Source organism: Ascaphus truei, chromosome 1 (genome assembly GCF_040206685.1).
Source record: "Ascaphus truei isolate aAscTru1 chromosome 1, aAscTru1.hap1, whole genome shotgun sequence".
Taxonomy (NCBI): Eukaryota; Metazoa; Chordata; class Amphibia; order Anura; family Ascaphidae; genus Ascaphus; species Ascaphus truei.
Genome location: NC_134483.1, coordinates 537,499,455 through 537,521,153, shown reverse-complemented (window position 1 = coordinate 537,521,153; position 21,699 = coordinate 537,499,455). Strand labels below are relative to the sequence as shown.

Here is a 21,699-nt window from a genome sequence, read left to right as displayed (position 1 = left end):
CTTTTATTTTCTCCCTCCCTATTTTTCCCGCGACAATTTCAGTCTTGAACAAAGAAGTCAACTAATAATTGTATTTTTTTTTCTTTCTTCCGTTTCCACTTCCGCTAAACTTTTGTCTGGGTGCTGGGACTGGAAAGTGACCGGGAGCGGTCCGCAAATAATCACCCTCCTCACTTATTCTTTAATAATACTGAGGGTTTACTGAGCCAGCCAATGCAGAGGGAGAGGGGGAGGAGAGAGGGGGGAGGAGAGAGGGGGGGGGGGGGGGGGATCTGAGGGGCGGGGGGTGCAAAAGTGGGATACACAAAAAGAGCTATAATTATGAAAGAAAATCCTTTGCTTTCAGGGTCTTTTCTTTTTCTTTAGAAAATTTGCTTTTCCATTATATGTTATAATTTGCCCCCGTTTTGCGTTTTATGGAGTCTAATTCTAAGTATGTCCCCAGCTACAAAACCAGGGGACATCCAGTACAAAACCAGCCCCCAGATTTATCAATGGACAGGAATTCCACTGAAAACAGTCGGACTTCTTCCTTTGCATGTTTTGTGGACCAGTTTTTTTTTTTAAATTAAATATCTCTTTTATTCGGGACATTGCATTTAACATATCATCACATTGTGGTAGTTACAATTGCATGGCACATAATATACATTTAATAATTGAACAAGATAAACCAGAATCAGTGTAATTCTACTGTATATTAACTCCATATGTATCAATAACTTTCGTGGGAAGGATCAGAGGAAAAAAACAGCATATAAACAGTAATATTATTATTATTAATATTCTTTGACGACTTGTCGCCTTTCCTTTGTTCCGAAGCTATTTGGTTCGTTTTTTCCTCCCGTGGACCAGTTTTTAATGCCAGTTTTGCAGCTGGAAGAACTTTGATAAATACCCCCCCATTGTATAGTGAGAGTAACTATGTCATATAGCGCTTTTCTCCCAGGGGGACACAAAGCGCTTCCCAATTACAACATATTGAGTGGTGAGCAGCATTGTACATAGGAATTGTTACAGACACAGTCCCTGCCCCGTGGAGCTTACAATCTATGTGTTTTTCATGCCTGAGGCACAGGGAGATAAAGTGACTTAGCCAAGGGGAGCAGACACGGGGAATTGAGCCAGGCTCAGCTCAGTGTGTGTTGTTATCAGAGTCACTGTCTTTACTCACTGAGCCGCTCCTTCAGCACCGTTAAGGTTCTTTGCGTCAGTGGGGTCCCAGGTGTGTGGCTTTGTGATTTGGGGCGCAGTTACCTGGTTTATTACAATGGGAAGTATCAAACGCTGCTTCAATTCTTTCCCTTTTTGTACTTGTGACTACTGTAAAAATAAGCACGACAGAGCTGCCACTAAAGGTCTGACTCCCCCCACCCCTGTAAATAAAGACGCTGACACACACAGCACAACGCGTAATAACTGGCTTTATACTTTGGTGCGCAGAGCGGTGATGTCACATCTCTCCGAGCGTGAGCGCTTGGCTGTCCTGCTGAATTTTGCAAGCATGAGAGGGGGTGCGTGTCATTGGCTGGATCAGGGCGGTGTGTGTGTGTGGCTGTGTGCATTGACTGGTGCTGATTGGTTGCTGAATGGACCCTTCAGCGCGGCTTGAAAACCGATTGCCGGTGTCGGCGCTGCACGCGCACCTGTGAGGCTGGCCGAGAAAGACGGGGGGAGCGTGATGGGGGGAAGCGGTCACGATGTCACCCGCCAGGTTCGCCGTCATTGGCTGAACTGCCGGGGAGGGGGGGGGGGCGTGGCCAGTGCTCTGTCGCGTCTTCAGGGAAATCTGTTCGCACAACTCTGCCGGCAAGGCAGCAAGCGGGCCCGGGCCCCATTGCGGGGCGGCTCCTGTCCCTGCAGAACCCGCCATAGCGGCGCTGCAGCAGGCAACGGGGACCTGGCCTAACTATCCCAGGTTAATATAGGAATATTAATGAGCAGCAATTATACGCATCGGGGCCGCGTTTTGCAAGTGTTTAACGCAGGCATAGATAAGGGGTGGCCCACTGCAGTCCTCAAGGGTCAGGTTTTCACGATGTCCCTGCTTCAGCACAGTTGGTGCCGCCTTCGCCTGAGCCACAGATTCAGCCACCTGCGCTGAAGCAGGGATATCCTGAAAACCTGACCTGCTGGTGGCCTTTGAGGGCTAGAGCTGGTCACCCCCCTGTCATAAATCTTTTGCTGTGAGACGCGCCCGCCCTTATTTTCCTATAACCGCACACGAGTGATATTTCAGGAAGTCTCGGCACAAGGTAAAAATGCTGCGGATTAATTATCTACATTATTTATCATAACACCCAGTGCCACGTTTATCAGAGAGAGGCGTGCCACGGATTTTAACGTGAAACATTTTTATCGATGCGTCGGGTACCGTTTTTCTGTAACCGTTTTGAAGCCGGAAGACTTTAATAAGCGTTCCCGGGTGTGGGGTAACTTTAGCCAACGTTCTGTAAGAAAAGGGAACACACAAAGTATTGTGAGAACACAGTTACCAGCACGGGCTGTGCATCGCCGCATTGTAATGCTCACATCAATTATCCCCAAGTTGCAAAACGGGGGCAACAATTCTTCAAAGAAGAAGAGGAATTTTTTTTTCTTTTGGTAATTTGTTGCCATTCTTGGCCCCAGTTTTGCAGCTGGGAGACAATGATAAATGACCCTTATGAAGTTAATGTTTGGCTTATTGACCAATAGATCCCTTTAAAGCAGCAGTCTAAACTGTTTAAAAAAAAAAAAATATATATATATATTCTCCTTTAATATGTGCGCCAATACAATCCACACAATGATCAGTAATTAGCCAAGTTGCCGATTGATCTGTTCTCCTGTGATAGACTCGGCTCGGGGGTTCACAAAATGGCTGTCAGTGCAGCAGAAGAGGACCAAAGATGCAAAGTTTTGTGGGAAAGATCATGTGACCAGGCAGTCACTAGATACAATTGGTGCACTGCTAGAGAGAGGGCAGGGCTAAAAAAAGGGTTGTGCCAACGCCTGTTTCAGAAGAGGAAGGGGGTGTGAATTGGTAAATAGTTTCTATAGAAACAAATAATGCTTGTTACATTATAATACATTCACGTTCACGTATTTTACAGTCATTTTTTCAAGTCGTCACTTTTCTATGGTAAACAAAAGCTGTTGAGAGGTTTTTCCACTCTTCATCCAATGTCTTTTGGCGATAAGACTGTTTGTCAGCCCTCTAAATGTAAGGTGAATGGCTGTTTTTGTTTTGTCCTTTCTTCGTATTGCAATTATGAAACCATCGTTAGTCCAACGGACGAATAAGTAGCCAATACGGTCGAATGCAGCAGAGCTGGAGAAACATAAAGAATACAACAATAAAGAATAATATATATATATAATACATTTTAACAAGACACCAATAAGTGAAACATTTACTTTAAGGAAGGACTAACTCTTTTTAAGGAACTAATTACACTGATAATCTGACCTGCTACCCGGGACTGAGCCTTCATTAAACGGGATACAACCGCTGATATATTTTGCTTCTCTGATGAGTCGCACATCTTGAAAACCATCAGAGTAAAGCTGACCGTGTCTGATTGCTGTGAATGAATAATAAATAGAAATGTTTGGACACATTATTTCACTCCTCTGCTACGTCCGATAATACGTAAGAAGGCGCAGCACAGTACATCAAACCAGACTGCAGCCCCCTCCGCGGCATATTCGTGTGGAGAGCGGAGAACCCAAACCGTTCCAACATCCAATCTCGTTGTTTTACGCGCACATATTGATACGCTGTGGTCCAGCGCACATTAGCATTGTCATTGATCACCCATTTATCTTCTTAACCAGTGTAGATAACAGTTTTAGTAGCTGTGTTGGTTCTGGAGAAATGTAGTCGCATTGTAGGTTACGATTATTTTTACGGGATCAATATTGGGGTTCTCCTTAGATTAAATGATAGTGCAGAGTTTCCGAAACCTCATAGCTTTCTTCTTCCAGTGAACATGATCATTTCATCTATGAAGACCCTTATGTTCGACCTCCTACAAGGCATCGCGACCTTCAACAAATCATCTTACCCAGTCAACGGTGGGTTTATCTCGTGCCTGGTGGTACTTTTCAGTCCAATATCCTAAGCATCACAGATATATAGGAAGATAGGGGATTATTCATTAAACATTACTTTATTGAGCAACTGCTTAAGCACAGTTTAATAAAATATTGGGGGTCATTTTAATAGTCCTCTAGTTAAAGAAGTCCACTCATCAGTTCTGGTAATTGTTCTTCAAGTTTGCCCTGATTCTAGGAAGGCTTCAAAGAGCACGTGTGTGTTACGTCAAAAATAGTGATTAGCAATAAAGTGCAAAAAGAAATAAATGTCCAAAAGACCTCTCTAGCTGAAACAATGTCCTGCAGCCGAAGAAAACTCAACTCAAACTCTCAAAAACTCCAATTGAATAAAACTTGGCGTAGGTTCTCTTGGGCGCACGGTGTCCATCTAGAAAATATGTGGAAACATGAAGAAAATAAGTGTAATACGTTGGAATGTATAGCACAACGTTCCGGTTACTTCTATAAAGGTTAAATTCACACTTTGACTATCTTGAGTTTTGTGCATGGACCGCTATTAACGCGGGAATCCTACTTTGACTCAGCCAGGTTCTGTACTAGTTTGCAAATAGACAAAGTCCAATTATCGGTGCAACAGGCACAATATACAGGTAGAGAATATCGGTCAAATATCTTCTTTAAAATACTTTAGTGGGGAGTAGTTCATAATATTCAGTGGCGTTTAATTATATAAATCTGTGCGTATAGCTCATATATTAAGAGCATGGAAAGTATTGTATTTGATTATCCTGAGCTCATACAGTTGTAGTCGCCTCAACCTTGGGCTTAAATCATAAGTGGGATTTATGGAGTACTGGGGAAGCACAACGATCGTGAGATAATGTGCACCTTTTCACCACCACACTTAGATAAGACTACTTAGAGCATATGGATTATAACAATACTATCTAGCTCAGTGTAACTCCAAAGGTAACTCACTGTTAGTTGAGACAGAGGTTCCATAAATTATACATCCAATCATAAGAGGAATATGTGGAGCACCGCAGGTAGGATAAGGTAGCAGGACAAACGGCATACAAATAATGAAAAAAAAAATCCAGTTTATTGAGTGAAATAAAGAGTATACTCTTTGACAAAGGGCTTTGCCCGAAACGCGTTAGAGTGATTTAGTTGTCCTATTTTTGTGGATGTCTCTCTTAGTCACTACTCAATAAACTGGATTTTTTTCATTATTTGTATGCCGTTTGTCCTGCTACCTTATCCTACCTGCGGTGCTCCACATATTCCTCTTATGAGGTCACCTCCCTTGCTTCTTTACTAGGTTATTGTTTCAAGCAGGTATGTAATACTGATGACCCCTCTGTGAGTGGCCACTCCATGGGTATTTCCTCTCTGGAGGGAGTGCCCCCAAAGGCAATCAGTGGAAAAAAAGGCTATGTTGATAAAAAAAACGCCGGTGAAATCGTTAACAATTCTCTGGGGTGTTGGAATTTGTTATCACTTTATTCCTTGTATACATCCCCCCCCCCTCCCCATTGTGTTTTATAGATAAGGATTGTGCACTCAGCCCCCTCTTTCCTCTCTTCACAAATGTGTTCTTTTTCCAAACCCAGCTTCGTACAAAGCCATGCTTCCTAAGAACCGGGCCAAGTCCACATCTCAGTGTCCTGGTCATCCCAGAAAAGTCACCTGTGTGAGTGTTACCCAGTGGCTTTAACGGGTACCAGGATCAGAACATTAGTGCCAGAGCTGAGTTTCTGTAAACACAGCAGCAATTTTAACAGGACCAGTGAACCCCCTGAGCACCTCGATGAATATGGGTTTGCGAGTAAGTTTGTTCAGTTGCAGAGGTGAGTAGTTCACCTTTTTGCTGCCAGACGGGCGAGCAAGGCACTGAGCCGGGATAAAGAGGCAATCCAAGGGTCACTTTAAAAAAAAAATGAATATATATATATATTGTTTTTATATACGCAGCCTTTGATTCCCTTTATTGAAAACTAATTACCTAAGATGCCGATTGTTTCGTTCTCCCGTGATTGATCAGCAAAGATCCCGCTTCCCAGGGTTCACTAAATGGCCGCCTTTCAGTTTCAATCAGTCTTTCAGTCAGTGTAACTCAACAGCTACAATGTATTCTTATATTACTACAGTAATATTATCTATTGTTACAGTTTGCAGCTGAAACCAATATACCGGGCATCCTTTGATTTCTATACCAGGTTTTAGCCCACCTCCCCAGCAGTGCAAGATCTTTGTAACACTTTCCTGTTTGTGATCATTTGTTGCCAATATTCCCAGCCGTTTGAGCTGCAAACTGTAGCAATAGATAATGTTACCTTAATATAAGAATACATTGTAGCTGCTGAGTTACACTGACTGAAGAAAGGATTGATTCGAAACTGAAAGGCGGCCACTTAGTGAACCCTGGGGAAGCAGGATTTTGCTGATCGTTGATGGGAGAACAAATCGATCGGCAGCTTAGGTAATTAGTTTTCAATAAAGGGAATCAATGACTAAAGTGGGCAGACACCTACCCTCCTAGGACTAAAGTGGGCAGACACCTACCCACCTAGGACTAAAGTGGGCAGACACCTACCCACCTAGGACTAAAGTGGGCAGACACCTACCCACCTATGGCTTAAGTGGGCAGACACATACCCACATAGGACTAAAATCAACTTAAACCTATATATGTTTAAATAATAGACCATTGTAAGTATTTTGTTTCTAGCATTTCGTTTCTCCATAATAAGCCCGCTGCGAATGCTAAGGCGGGTAATATAGTGCGCGCGCATGCGCCAGTTATAATTGGCTGTGTTAGCCAGACGTTTCTATCCTAGGGACGCGTGCGCGGCCGTGAGCGGTGGCGCAGCAACGCCGCGAACCAATCACAGCGCGGCCTAACGCTGGGACGTCAGAGTCACGCCCCCTAACCACGCGCGTCGCCGCTTGCAGCCTACAAACTAAACGCGCACGCCACGTGCACACGCCACGCCGGTCACGCGCCCGCACGCGCACCAGCAAGAACTATAAAACAAACCTTAGCCATCTCTGTGAGATGAGCCCGTTTCTGGTCCGTTGCGTGTGCGCCATCAGACTGTTCCTCCCTTCTGTTGTTTGGTTTGGCTAACGAGGGCAGTGTAATTAGTTTACAGAAGTAATGGCACAAACGATAATTACCAGATAACATTCAAATTAAACGGATCCTAAGTAAGTAATAAAACGACTCATTTTTACACACTTGGCAGAAAAAGTTTTGGTTGAGTGGGGGTAAATATTTCTAAACAACCCCCCCCCCCGTTACATTGATGAGTAACCCTTTCCCTGCCAGAGGGAGCTCTGGCCGCAAAGGGTTTCAAATCCCCCTTTTTTGGGGCCCCCGCCGTGGGACCCCCCCATTAAAGTAGCTGTGAATACATGCAGACCCCTCCATGCTTGGAAGGTTAAGGTTGTGCGGTGTCTTGTAATGACCAGTCGGCCTCAGCAGGGATTCCTCTACTGGTGTCTTAAGGAGGTCAGAGGGCAATTGTGCTGGCCAGCTGGGATTAGCACTGTGGCTGGAGTATTTGAGACAGCAGGTCTTTGGGTCTTTGGGTCTCCATTCTTTGATGCAGAATCGTTAGTGGTGGAGGAGAATGGGAATAAACAGAGTATTTGTTAAATATATCCTTATTTGTTAAGTGTGTGAATATAAAAGAAGTGACACTACTTCTAGTTGGTCAATTAAAGGTAGCACAGCTTAATGTCAGTAACATTTTAATAATACCCCTTTATAAATGCACTAAGTACTTAAAAATACTATTCTTGGGGGAGAGCTCATATCATTTTAAACAAACTACCAGCTTTGTATATTGTACAGAATGTATTACATTACAGTCAAATGTTCTCTAAGATTTTTTTTAATTAATATATATATATATTTGTAATTGGCACATTTTTCTTGTGGAAATCCAGGTTTGGGATTTCCGTTCTAAACATCAAAGGTCATTACTAATAGAAATGTCAAAACTGCAACAGATCTGCCAAAGGAGGAGATATCCTGGCCTTTTAACAGGGTTAGTTTACTTTATAAATCTGGGGGCGTGTTTTGCTCCAATTTTGGGGTCTCTTGGGGTCTCCTTACTAAATAAAGTCTCTTCACAGAAAAACCAGTGCAAAAACCAGCTGTACAGGCAGTCCTCGTTTTACAACGCTTCGCTTTACAACGCATGGCTTATCCAACGCTGTGCAATGCATACCTATGTTCATTTTTACAACGCCAAAACGGCTTATCCAACGCTCTTACGACGCTTTGCAAGGTTGTGTATGTGTGTATATATATACACATTCACATAAACAACGTTGCAAAGCGTTGTAAGAGCGTATATATATATATAATATTATACTATATAATATATTATTTATTATGTTATATTATATATATATAATACAGTATATACACTATATAATGTATGTGTGTGCTGCATATCTTATTGCCTGCGTAAAATATGTGGTGTATTTTAATGTTAAAAATGCCTTCAGGAACGGAACCTTTCATTTAAACAGTGTTCCTCTGGGAAAACGCGTTTCGCTTTACAACGTTTCGCTATGCAACGCCATTTTGAGAAACGCATTGTGTCGGATAACCGAGGACTGCCTGTATTCATCAAAGAGAAGGATTCCCAGTGAGGGCAAAGGGAGTTTTTCCGCTGATAAACCTGGTGCAATTCTCTGGCAAGGACTCTGCCACAGTTTTGCAGCTGGGAGACTTGGGGAGCTATTTAAAAATGGGGAAAAAGGGCAAAGATCCTTAAAAACCAGGACCATTTCCTAGAGGACCGTGTGTTTCTGCTGATCCGCATGTACAAGGCTGGTTCTGATGAGGTTTCCCCTCTGTTTGCCCCGGGCTAAGGTTAATTGAGACATTAGGTGATTTACTAAAGGAAAAACTGTGTTTTTGGGGGTGTATTCCCTATTTTGTCCTGTGGCAGCAAATAAAGCTGAAAATCCTTAGGTACTTTATACAGGTTCCCACCTTTTATTTGGATTTTTTTACATTTTGTCCCCCCACCTCTGAGCTGGTCGTCTGGCTAAACATCTCTAATGGTCCATTATATGGAAAGAGATTAATGTGAGAGCACTGCTAGGGATTGTACCAGTGTGAATGGAATAGTTATAGGTTAAGGTAATGGAAGATATATATCTTTATTTATATAGCGCCATTACTGTACATAGCGCGTCACAGCAGTAATACATGTGACATAATCATAGAAATAACAAGACAAATAACACATAAAGGGAAGAAGCGCGTCAAAAGTAACATTTAGGAAAATGAGTCCCTGCCCCGAAGAGCTTATAATATCTATCTATCCATCTATCTATAATATATTATAATTTCCTTAATATCACTATTACGAATGCCTAACTATTTGTGGTATTAATACTAAATGGTTAAGTTATTGACATATGTTCACTTATTGTTTATATAATATATAATTGTTTAAAGAAAAGAACACACACACACACACACACACACACACACACACACACACACACACACACACACACACACACACACACACACACACACACACACACACACACACACACACACACACACACACACACACACACACACACACACTGTTTGATTTACTCACATTGACAACACAGCCTATTTAATAATATACAGTACCTTGCGCTCTCACTAATTTCATTACGTCAGGAAATACAATGAAGTCGGCATTTCCTGGTCCATGTGTATCTGTGATACAATCGCACGGTATTTTCCTGGTTAAACGTCTGAGCGTTATACCTCCCTCGGAGTCAGTAACCCCCTTGGAGTATTTCCAAGTTTTAGATGGTGTGTGCGCAGTTCATTTGCACTAGTTTTGACCCAGTTAGAGTAAATATCCTACACAGCGACCTTTCCAGCGTCTCTGTAACAGCCACGCACACCGGCAGGACATCTAATAACTTGGATTTTTCTGCATTTAACTCGACATCGAAAATAAGAAATGGGAAAATGACTTGCTTTTGATGCATGATGATTAGCTACAGGGATGAGGTTTGTTTAAACGAGATAACAGGTCTAGACACAGAATTTGATACATGCTCCATATCTCCGACATTGACGCGCTTACAGTCAAAATAAATAGCTAAAGATGTCAACATTGAAAGCAATTTGTGGGTTTTTTTAAATTCATGTATTGCACTTTTTTTTCCAGCTGGGAAATAATTGAGACTCAGTTGAAAACAAAAAAAATATATAATGTTTGTCCAAGGATCAAACTTCACAAACTCAGGAGCGTTTAAATAATGCAACTTAACCCTCTACAGCTGGGCGGCCAACTCCAGTTCTCAAGAGCTACCAACGGGTCAGATTCTCAGGATATCCCTGCTTCAGCACAGGGTGTGCTGTCTAAGACTGAACCACCTGTGCTGAAACAGAGATATCCTGAAAACCTGACCTGTTGGTTGCCCTTGAGGACTGGATTTGGCCGCCCCCTGCTCTGCAGTGTCAGAACGGCGTTTTATACATTACAGCGCAGGTGTTAAAACACCACAAAAGAAATCATTCAAAACAGCTTATCAATGTCACTGGCAAGAAAAGTAACTGTCCAACTTATTTGTGTCCTGAGAAAAATAAATATGCATTGAAGCGCACGGGCTTATTATTATCTGTTCCACTAATGATGGCCTCAAGTGAACAAAAGCCGGAGATAACTTTACGTGGGGCTCTGCGGACTGAGAAATAGTCTTAACGTGGCGGCACACTACAGGAGATTTGTGAAACTCCTGCACGACATTTGTGTACCAAGAACCTGTTCAAAATAGTACAAAATAAAAATAATTCAATACTTCCACAAAGAAAAGTTGTCAATTAAAGTCCTTTACGTCCCTTTTTTACCCTGTTCCGTTGACCACTGCGTTACCGCCCTGCGGCGAAAGGATCACAAAGGGTTCACGGGAATGTTTAAGTTACGACACTAGATCTTTTTGTTGCATATTAACTGAGCGTGCTACCCATACAGAAAAAGGGGGCTATTTATCGCCCAACACAAACGGGATGGCACGTTTTGCACCAGTTTGAGCAAAGAAAATAATCCCCTTTGAAAGCAACGTCATTATTTGTTTCGTGCACCTTTGGGGGGGTGTTTGCGCCCCGACCTTGCCGTAGGTCGGCAGCCTGGAGACTTTGGGGTGGCGAATTGGATTTATACAGCGCTGTTTTATGAGGCAATTACGGAGCAAAAGAATTGCAGCGGATTTAGGAAAAGTGTTGAAGTTATTTATTGAAGTTATTTATTGAAGTCTTCTAGCTGTGCCAAATTGGCCACAAATTGGAGCAAAATAGATGTACCGAAGCAAAAAATACAACGGGGGGGGGGGGGGAATTTTATGTTTGCTGGATACTTTATACCTGTAATGATCGCTTTATCTACTGATTACTTTTAATAGGGTTTGTTTCTGGTGATAAATCTGGTGCTTTGTTTTCCTCCAATTTTGCAGCCAGGAGACTGAGAAATAAAATGAGTTCTTACCGTTCTGTGGCTAACGAAATGCTTTTATTTGTGCGAGCTTTCGAGATACACTTATCTCTTCTTCCGGCGATGTTATAATGAATGAAGCAAGAAAGCGTTTTACTTAAAAACAGGGCATCTTGGAATGTATCTGTTACTGAAACCTATCCCCCCCCCCCCTGTAGTATGTGATTTATGACAATATATATATGTCAAATAAAAAGATCACTTGTGAGCACATTCACATGTCGTAGGTATATATATATATATATATATATATATATATATATATATATATATATATATATATATATATCTGACTCCAAAAGACTATTCATGGTCCCAATGTTCAACAAAGTATCCGGCCGCTCCTCCTTCGCTTAATGTGCACCCCAAAACTCAGCCGCCACCAGTCTAAGTTCTTTCAAAACTAAAGCTGTCTCACATTTTAATCTTGTCTGTAACTGTTACATACGCCCATAATATATATTATCTCTACTGTGCATGCAATGTATTGTATATAATGTATACCCTGTTCACTTATGTAACTATGTATTTGTAACCATGTATTGTTTGTCTTAACTCTGTGCCCAGGACATACTTGAAAACGAGAGGTTTCATGTAACTTTCCACTAACTCCTCCTGTTGAGACCCCACAGACCAAAAACTGGGACAGGATACCTTAATATGTTGTATGGACGCGAAGAAACACAAGTTGAACACATCTCTAAGTATCCAAGTTTACCAACTGGATCCGATAGCATTTATCTGTCGATAAATCTGGTGTTATTATTTTTTGGGCATTAATACTGCACTTGTAATTTTAGCTGAATACCTGAATTAAATAGAAGTACAAAGTAGCCCGACCTGAGGAAGAGAGGCAACTCTCCAAAACCTGCCCATAAGTATCAATTTGCTAGTCCACATAAAAAATGGATGACCTAATACTGAGGTACTTTTCTGAATACCTGCAAATCACAGCTTTTTTTGAGGTGGAAAACAAGGAAAACATAGAAACTTCGGGGGTGGGGGGAAGCAATAGTTCTGCACAAGTATAAAAACTACAATAGGTGGGTTCTATTATTCACACTGAAAATCAACAGAAATCCATTGCTAAAACAGAGTTCTGTGGGTGTTTTGACCATCTGGTTTCACAGGGGGTTGTGTTGCTACAAACAGCAGGGCAAGACGGGCAGGGACCTCACCAAACATTTTTACATTGTCTACATTGTGCCTGAACTTTTTGTTATCACGGAGTTATCTGCTTCCATTGTTTTAGGTCAGGGGTGGCTAGCTCCAGTCCTCAAAGGCCACTGACAGGTCAACTTTTCAGGATATCCCTGCTTCAGCACAGGGGGCTCAATCAGTCCCTGCTTCAGCACAGGTGGCTCAATCAGAGGCTCAGTCTTGATTGAGCCACCTGTGCTGAAGCTGGGATACCCTTAAAACATTACCTTTGTGGGGGTCTTGAAGACCACAGTTGAGCCCCCCTGAGCAATAACTGTATATAGATGGCATAGTGTAAATTTCCATCTCAGCTAGTGATTCAGGGCAGAGGAGAGAGGAGCTATAACATGCATGTATATATTTCAATAACCCGTACAGATTACAAAAGGTGTATAAATGTCCGTGGGTGCGTCAGTCTGTTCCATATACTTCATCAGACCCTTGTTTAACACGTTTGCTACGTTTGGCTCAGACCCTGTGGTTCTGAACACACCTTTTAACACCTTTAGGTCCCTACACCAAGAAACAGCCCTGTCGACGTCCCGTCTAATTCAGATGTACAGATATATGCCGGCGTTATTGCAACCCGTTGTGTGCTCCCGCAGGTGATAAAGTGCTATAGACACGCCCCTTTTGGGGTGTGGCTGGCTATCCCACTATACCATTAACGCTGGCTACATCTGTATCGTTTTCGGATTTCTGCGAAGAAAGAATGGTAACGTTTGGAATAATAACACGTAACCTTATTTTCTCACGGAAACGTGTTTGTAGGGATCACAAAGGACTTTTGAATCGGGATCTTGTCTGGTCTTCCATGTATACAAGTGTATATTTACTCGTTCTACTTAATGTTTCCCATATAATTATTTATAACGCCTGATATTTGTTGATTTGATTTGTTGATTTGCTACAGTGCAGACGGAGTTTGTAGCAAAGTAATGTAGCCGCGTTCCTATGCTGAAGAGCTTACAATTAAACTTTGCGTACCGAGAGGTACAATGACTAGTTTCCCAAATGGCATATGATTTCGGGTTTTGATTTTAACCATAATCTTTCTTTTCAGAGCCAGGAGTAACCACACATTCCCCCCATTGTCCTCTACCGCAGACTTTGATTTAATCATGTTCTTTGTTAATCTGTTTATTAGGTGTTGATTACCGTTGGCTGCTAACGAACAGGCAATGCATTGTGATAATACCTGTGGCCCACAAAAACCAAAATAACAACGAGACGCGCTAAAATGAATTTATCTTCCAACGCTTTCTTTTCATCTAATCTCCTGCAGCCTTGGAGAGAAATCAAACCATTTCCTTGTCTTGCTATTCCATATGAATACAGAATGACTTGGCTCAGTAGGCTGCCCAAACCCCTCTTGAAGTGATAAAAAAAAAAGTAGCTGTGCTATTAAAAACAAAAAAAAACATTTTCATCCCATTAAACAACTGGACAAAGATCCTTTGGACTTTAATTAAACAAAGATTTAGGCAGAATTTCTGTTATGAAAACAGAGAAGCAGCGAGTCATTGTAAAACTATTCCTCTTTTCTTTTGAAAGAGAGAAGACGTGTCAATGGGAACCTGGGTTTGTAAATAAATTAGATTGTAAGCTCTTCGGAGCAGGGACTCCTTTTCCCAAATGTTACTTGTATGTCTGAAGCGCTTCTCCCCTTTACGTGTTATCTATGATTGTCGCGTGTATTGCTGCTGTGAAGCGCTGTATACATTGATGGCGCTATATAAATAAAGACACATATACAATAAGAAATGAGTTGCACTTCTCACGCCTTTTATAATGTCACTTCTTAAGGAACGGGCCAAAGCTTTCACTTAATTAGAAGGCATTGAAACGGTGGCACACAAAGGCCACAGGCAGGAGACGTAGGAGAAGTTACTTCCGGCGGGCGTGAAAAGTTACTTCTGACTCGGCACTGAAAGCAGACGCAGTCTTCATGTATATAAAAAAAACAAGGTGCTTTTTGTAATCCGGCGACGGAAATCTCGGCTTTCCTGCACCTTTTGCTGCAATCGCGTCATTTATTTATGCCGCTCTATTAAATATGCAGCGACCCGGGTTACTTTAATTCATACAGCAGGAAGCTGGCGAAAACGGCATCATTTTAATATCTGCGTTAATACCTTCCTATTAATGTGTAACCCTTATTCTTGTAATAAAGGCATTTTCCCGACCCCTTTCCCAGGCCTCTCTGGCAGTGGAGAGGTTAAAAGGGTGTCCTTTATTTTTTTTGCACAACACAAGGGGTTACAAAACAAAAAGTAACATATTTGAGAATTCCCATCCACAATCGGGATATTTCTTTCTCACCTTGACAAAGACTGCTTATAGCAGTCGAAACGTTGGATTTCATGCTGTATTAAATATTCTCTTTTGGAAGACCGAGTGCCTGGACTGTTTCCTTATTTTTATTTTTTTTCGGGATCCCAGTGCCCCTTCTATAGCTGTCTGGTATGTTTGATAGCCATATCCTCTTTTCTATGATTTTGTACTGCGCCGGGGAACACGTCACCGCTTGGTAAAGATGTTATAAACGATATCTGTCTTTTATAGGAACCCCCTTGTAAATATCGAGAGCAAATCTTTGGTCATTTGGCAAAAAAACAAACTCTTCGCAAAAAGTTACATTTTCATGGAAAGTTAAAAAAAAAAGTTTTTCCAAAACTTTTTAGGAAGAAAATGCTACTCTTCTATATATATATATAGCAAATATATATATTTGTGTACACACAAATATATATATTTGCTGCATTGTTTTTAAAAGAAAACATGCAGCAAAATGAAAAACGTTTAAAATCGTACATTCAGCTTTGAAGAACATTTTGCAATAGTTTAGTAGAAAATAGGCACTTATTTAACTTTTTTTTACCAATATATGTTTATTGTACAAAGAGGAGAAATAGTAGGCGTTTGAGGTGAAAAACGTGAGGGGGCATTAGCTGCAAAAACTGAGACTTTGTAAGGTTTCCAACATCCCACTTTTGCTCTTCATTATTCTTCCAGGTTTTATTTTTATTTAAACGTGGACAAATGTATAACAGAACGCATTTTAAATGTGGGAACACCGTATTAAACAAAGGTTTGGAATAAAATAATTGTGCATATATATAACGCCCAAATAGATTTGACCCTTTTAGATTTTATTTGAACTTTAAATTGCAAAAAGTTGCAACCAAACCCCCTCTCCCCCCCCCAAAAAAATGTCAGCGTTTTCTCACCATTTCATTTTAAACAGCTGAGCAGAAATAAGCACAAGTGAAGAGGGATTGTCACATTGAAATCCCAAGTTTCAGGATATTTTCACTGGTTTTACGGGGGGGAATTACGTTGATCAATATTTCAATATCAGATGAAATTGTAGTATGAAAATGTTGCCTACGATGAACTCAAAGGACACGGAAAAAGTTAAACGTTACATAAGATTGAAGTATTATTTCCCAAAACACTTTGCCACGCAACACACAAAATAAAACTGCAAATGATCATTATTTTTTTCCCCTTTTTTCTTTGGGTCTTTTTTTTTTTTAATTGTTTCTTTTTTTTTTTTATCAATTACCAAAATAGGTTATTGTTTCTTGTCTCTTTCTTTTTTTTTTTCTTCTTTAGTGGGAGGCAGACAAGCATATCCAATTAACAGGCGGATTCATTTAGATTTCAAACCCCTGGTGATCTAGTTCCCTGAAAACTTCCAAAGAATTGCAAGATGTGGGAACCACCAAACTAATTACATTTAGGGGCAAAATCCTTTTAGCCCCACACTATTTTATATACAAATGACTTCTAATCGTTGGGACAGACCTTTTAATATTTCCAAAATAGTAACAAAAATAGGCAGGCGAGGTGAGAACTAATGTCAAAAACAGTTTTTCTTAACAGTGACATCAGCGGGGCACAAAAATGGCTTTTTACAAAATGCAAGTATCACTCCGTTTCCATTAAAATGTTAAGTAGGACATGCTTGGATAAAATCACTCGTGATAGATAAATTAAAACAAGCGAAATACATTCAACTCGCCGAGTTGACAAATGTAGTTGACAATTAGATTGTAAGCTCTTCGGAGCAGGGGCTCCTCTTCCTAAATGCTACTTTATGGCTGATGCGCTTATTCCCATGAACTGTTATTTGTATTTACGGCGGTGAAGCGCTATGTACATTAATGGCGCTATATAAATAAAGACATACAATACATACATGTAGAAGAAGGCATTTTTCTAACGCAATAATCCACCTTTTAAGAGAGAAAAACATGTTGTTGGAAGCTTGAATGACATAATTTCCTCTCCTGGCACTTATAGAAGTCACAGCATAGACATTATTTCCATTGTTCTATTTATTATCTTTATTATAATAAATAACAAGTTTTCCTCGATCACTGTGCTGAATACGTGACACCATTTTGGTAGTAACGTCTTAATTTTGCCCATTTTAACGCATAGGGTTTTCAGCGATAACTTGCTTCTAGTCATTTACAAATGTATTCTTGGTAACATATATTCCGAAAAGTCTAAATACTATTATATACTCATTATTGACATAGCGGTCATATTAAGTAAAAACGTACTCAAATATTGAGCCAATAACTCCCAAATATATTTTGTTTCTAAAAAGCAATATGAAGGTAAAAGTGTTTTTTTTTTTAATTTTTTTTTGTTTTTTAAATAAAACTTGGAATTTGTTTAAAAATTATGCCAAAGCAAAAAAAAAAAAAAAAATCGCACATACCTTTTGAAAAATGAGAAATTTAACAAAGGTTTTAATTTCCCCCAAATCAGCATCAAAAACAATCATAAAACACGTGCCTGAAATTAACCTACGAAAACAGCGTTTCACCGTGACCTACAGTCCATTAACCTATACCATAAATTGCCCGGAAATAAAGAAAACTTAATAAAAAAGGACTTTTCTTGTTTGTCCGCAACCGAGTTTCTTAACAACAAACCGGCCTCTTGCGTTTTAATAAACACATTCGCTCCGCGCTGTCCCCTTTTTTTTTAACTTGCCAAATAACACCTTGAAATGCCAAATTTTCCACGTTCTTTTAAATCTACCACTCCCCCCCCCCTTTTTTTTTTCTATGTGAATTAATGCGGCTGCTACTAAACAGGTTCTTTGTTTACCAATCAATTGCTGGGATTTGACGAGCAGGAAATTACGTTGTGGTAAGCACTCAATTTAAAAATACCTCCTACCTACCTCCTTTCTGAACTGAAGCATTTATGTGGCTGTGATCCCAAGGTATTTCCTTTAGCTTATCTGGGGAAAGGAGAGAAGGAGGGAGAGGAGGGGAGTTGAACATATAGGCAAGCTTTGCTAATCTGGCATTTTCCCCCCTCCCTTTTCCCTCCCACAACCACCCCTTACCTCCCTCCAAAACCCCCATATATATATATATATAATTTTTTTTTTTTTTTAAGTAGTATTGATCTTTGTCCATGCAACCATATTTTAAAGTCCAACCTGTCGGGCTAAACGTACGGGAGGGTTGTGGTCCTGAACGAGAGTGCTTTTGGCCACAGAGAGAGCAGATCCATCTCCTGAACGCTGGTCCCTACACATATTGGGTATATACCGTCTGCCGGCTCCAGAACTTTTGGAAGAAGAGGAGTATATTTGGACTGACAAAGTTCGAACTTTAAAGAAAAAAAAAAAAGAAAGAAAAAGAGAGAAGGTTACTCGAAACGCCTTCTTTCTCTCGTTCACATTTCTTCATACTTGGCTGGACAAAAAAAAAAAAAACCCAGAAAGGCAGAAAAGAAGACAGGACCTCCGTAGAAATTGGGGCTTCAAGGGTCTCCCTGCATTGTTTTTTTGTTGGAGACTGACTTGTTTCTGTGATTTTTTTCCCCTCTCCTTTTCTGTGATGTTTCACGGTGCGGTGTTTGGGGCACCTTTACCAGTGTCATTGTAAACAAAACAAAAAAGAGAGAGAGAGAGAGAGACCACCACTCACCAATGGGACCCTGCTTTTGCATTTGACAACCATGGCTAGACCTTCGGAGGAATACTTGCTTGAAACCCCTGATGTCCTACATGCTTTTGGCTGCTGATTTCTGCTGCCTGCGTGAATTGTCGTTTGTTGTTTTTGTGTGTGTGTGTGTGTGTGTGTGTGTGTGTGTGTGGTGTTGGCGGGAGAGGGCAGCCTGGGGGGTTAGGGGGTTTCTCCTGATGTTTGGTCAGGCTACTATTATGGGCGATGGAGTGTCCGACGAGAGAAGCCCACTGTGTGGCAAAGCAGCCACGTCTTGTTCAGAACGTGCCAGGGACAAGGGGACCAGGGCTGAACTGGAATGTTCCTTACGAGGCCACAGTTTAAAGGATATCCCTGTGACCTCCAGCTCCAGCCCCGGCTCGTCCAAAGAAGAAGGTCAGGACAGCCAGTCCGCAGGAGAAGCTGATTACTGTCGACGGATCCTGGTCAGAGGTAAAAATTTAACGGGGAGGGAGGGGGGCAGGGTTGGGGAGTGAGGCTTGAAGGAAGTGAGATGACAACGGGGGGAAAGAGGCAGAGATGAATGGAGGCAACCGAAAGATTGGTGAGCACAAAAAAAATACATCGTCGTCCCTCCAACTGCGCAGAGAGGGCCTCTGTGTCCCCTCTGATGCACTAACACGGAGCACCAATCATTTTAATTAACGAGCCAATAGTATTATGCAACAGAGATGTTCAGCTTCCTAGCTGCAGGTGCACCTCTCGCTGTCACTGGGAATCACGTGAAAGTTACTCGATTCTGGGGAGGGGGGGAAAAAATGTCTCTGAGATAACCGTTCCCCTGGTGTCCAGACCGTGCAAGAGATCTGCTCCTTTACCAACCCCCACCCACCCCCCAAAAAAAACTATTCCCGAGAGCTATCGATCCCTCCCAGCAGAGCACAATGCCGGTTATTGTTCCATCCGTACAGCTGGCATGCCATCTTTCCTACGACGTCAACCCCAGTATAGATACGTGTGAGCTGTAGACGTGCGTATAGAAACCATGAAATATGTATAAAGTTGCAGTAACGAGGTCAGCTCTCACTTCTCCTTTAGAACGAGGGAAACAAATGCATCCCTGATTCTCCCGGAGAACGGACTTCCGTCTGCAGCGCGATTTAACGTATCATATGTATGTCCCAGCTACAAATCCCTACTGGTAACAACCCTATGTAGCTTTATTTTCAAAACAGCTTGTTAAGGACATAAAAGGAAAAAAAATACAAGGATATACAATGCATTTATTTAGATGCTGTGTTTCACTGGTCCCTGACACAGTAATCACTGTATTATTTTCGTAGTAGTAGCTTTTTTTTTTTTTTAACTCCAGCGTTCCCTCAGAAAATGGCAGCTTTTTTTTTTTTTTTTTTTTCATATGCAGATATCCGTAACTTTATTGCTCCCCCGATTCACAACACGAGCAAGACGAGGCCTTGTCTAAGAGGATACCATACGCGTCGAGCCCTCTCAGACACATACACAACCATAAACAAAGTTGTGCATAAAGTGGCTCGCTGAGGCTACAATCTTTCTTGAAAATAAACCTAGTGCTGTACATGAACCCCCCCCACCGCCCACCCACCCCTACGCGTCATCACTTATTTAGACTAAAAACAGCAGGTGTCTTCATCTTGTGTTTGATTTTTCTCCAGATAACCGCTAATCTTTTAGCTTTTTTTGTTGTTGCAAAAAAACTGCTTTCTTTCATTGTGTAGTTGTAAGGTAGAGTAGCCGTGGGTGGCAAAAGACGGGCAACAACTTTTTGTCCCTGTTTTGCAGCTGCTTTCACCCTACAATGACCCACAAAGAAGTGACCTTGATTTTGTGACCTTGAGCAAAAAGAAGCTAGCGCACGAATAACATCATTTGACTTGAGACGGAATAGTAGAATCGGTGGGTGCTTTATAATCAGCATGGCGGCCTAGCATGAACCGTAGGGCACGGCACAACAAGCCGTCATGACAATCCGTTTCCTTTCATCATGCGCCCGCCACGTATCGTCTATATTTTCACCATTAATTCTACCAGGCGGCGTACTGTATATTAAGCGAATCAGTCCGGTGCAGCGGACAGTAGTTTGTGGTAAACGACTTTCTTCCAGGAAATTGGAGTAACACACATGGGTTTTTATATTCATTCATTAAACCACGATCGAAATTTAGCTGGGTGTGTCTTATTATTTTATACCATCCTCCTGAATTTTGATTTGCAGATGAAATTGTCGCTTTTTCAATAAGACTATGTTTACGGCATATTGCAACAAGGATTTAGAAAAACAAAACAAAGAACCCCATGAACTTGAAAATGAATGTCGCGTTTTGTTCTACTAAATTTTCTGAGGTGTGCCGAAAGTCTGACCGAAAAAACACGTTTGCACCTCAAGACTAGATCCAGACAAAGGCAACGAATGTGAATAAAATAGCATGACATTCATTTGTTATTTTGCTGATCGTTACCAAGTCTCAGAGTGGTAGGTTAAAATGTAACTACATTTATAAAGGACATTGAACATTTATTTTCTATTTTTAGTTTTTTATTTGTTTTTTTTTTAAATACGTAGCCCGAAATTTTTTAGCAGGGAGAATGAGGCTCTTTCGTAAGTCTATACCATTCTGAGGGTACGTTAGGACATATTTTAAAGGAAATTATATTAAAAACATGGAAAAAAAAAAAAAAAAAAATACCTAGATTTGATCTTTTATTGATTTAAAATTTGTCAAAGCGTGCGGTTCATTTTGCAAAGCTCTGGGAAAGGAGTCATACGGTTTTCTTTTTTAAATATTTTATTCAATGTATAAACGTTAGTTTTGGTTATGCTAATCATGGCGTGTGTATATTATTCTACACGCGTTACATACTTTTAAAAAAAAATGTATTCTACTTCTCAGTATGGGTTAAAGCACATTTAGGCAATGAACAATAAAGATTTTTTTTTTACATTTATC

General features: G+C 41.0%; 1 protein-coding gene and 1 long non-coding RNA gene across 5 annotated transcripts in view; one reads left to right on the top strand and one right to left on the bottom strand.

Moving 5' to 3' along the window:
• Positions 1-568: 568 nt before the first annotated feature.
• LOC142467372 (uncharacterized) lies at positions 569-19,853 on the bottom strand. Of its 3 annotated transcripts, XR_012788383.1 has the most exons (4): positions 18,734-19,853; positions 18,259-18,413; positions 17,977-18,036; positions 569-3,313 (listed from the first exon to the last, which is right to left on the bottom strand). It is a non-coding gene; the product is annotated as an uncharacterized LOC142467372 (long non-coding RNA). The 3 variants fall into 3 exon arrangements; XR_012788384.1 differs by having other exon boundaries at positions 18,241-19,853; XR_012788382.1 differs by having other exon boundaries at positions 18,259-19,853.
• VAX2 (ventral anterior homeobox 2) overlaps positions 18,001-21,699 on the top strand; it is an 82,245-nt gene continuing 78,546 nt past the window's right edge. Inside the window, exon 1 of one of the 2 annotated variants that reach the window (XM_075572968.1) lies at positions 18,001-19,204. In XM_075572968.1, the coding sequence (XP_075429083.1) occupies positions 18,805-19,204 (400 nt within the window). In that variant the 5' untranslated portion in view covers positions 18,001-18,804. Of the gene's footprint in view, positions 19,205-19,269; positions 19,317-21,699 lie in introns of those variants that run through there. The other variant, XM_075572976.1, reaches the window with a different exon arrangement.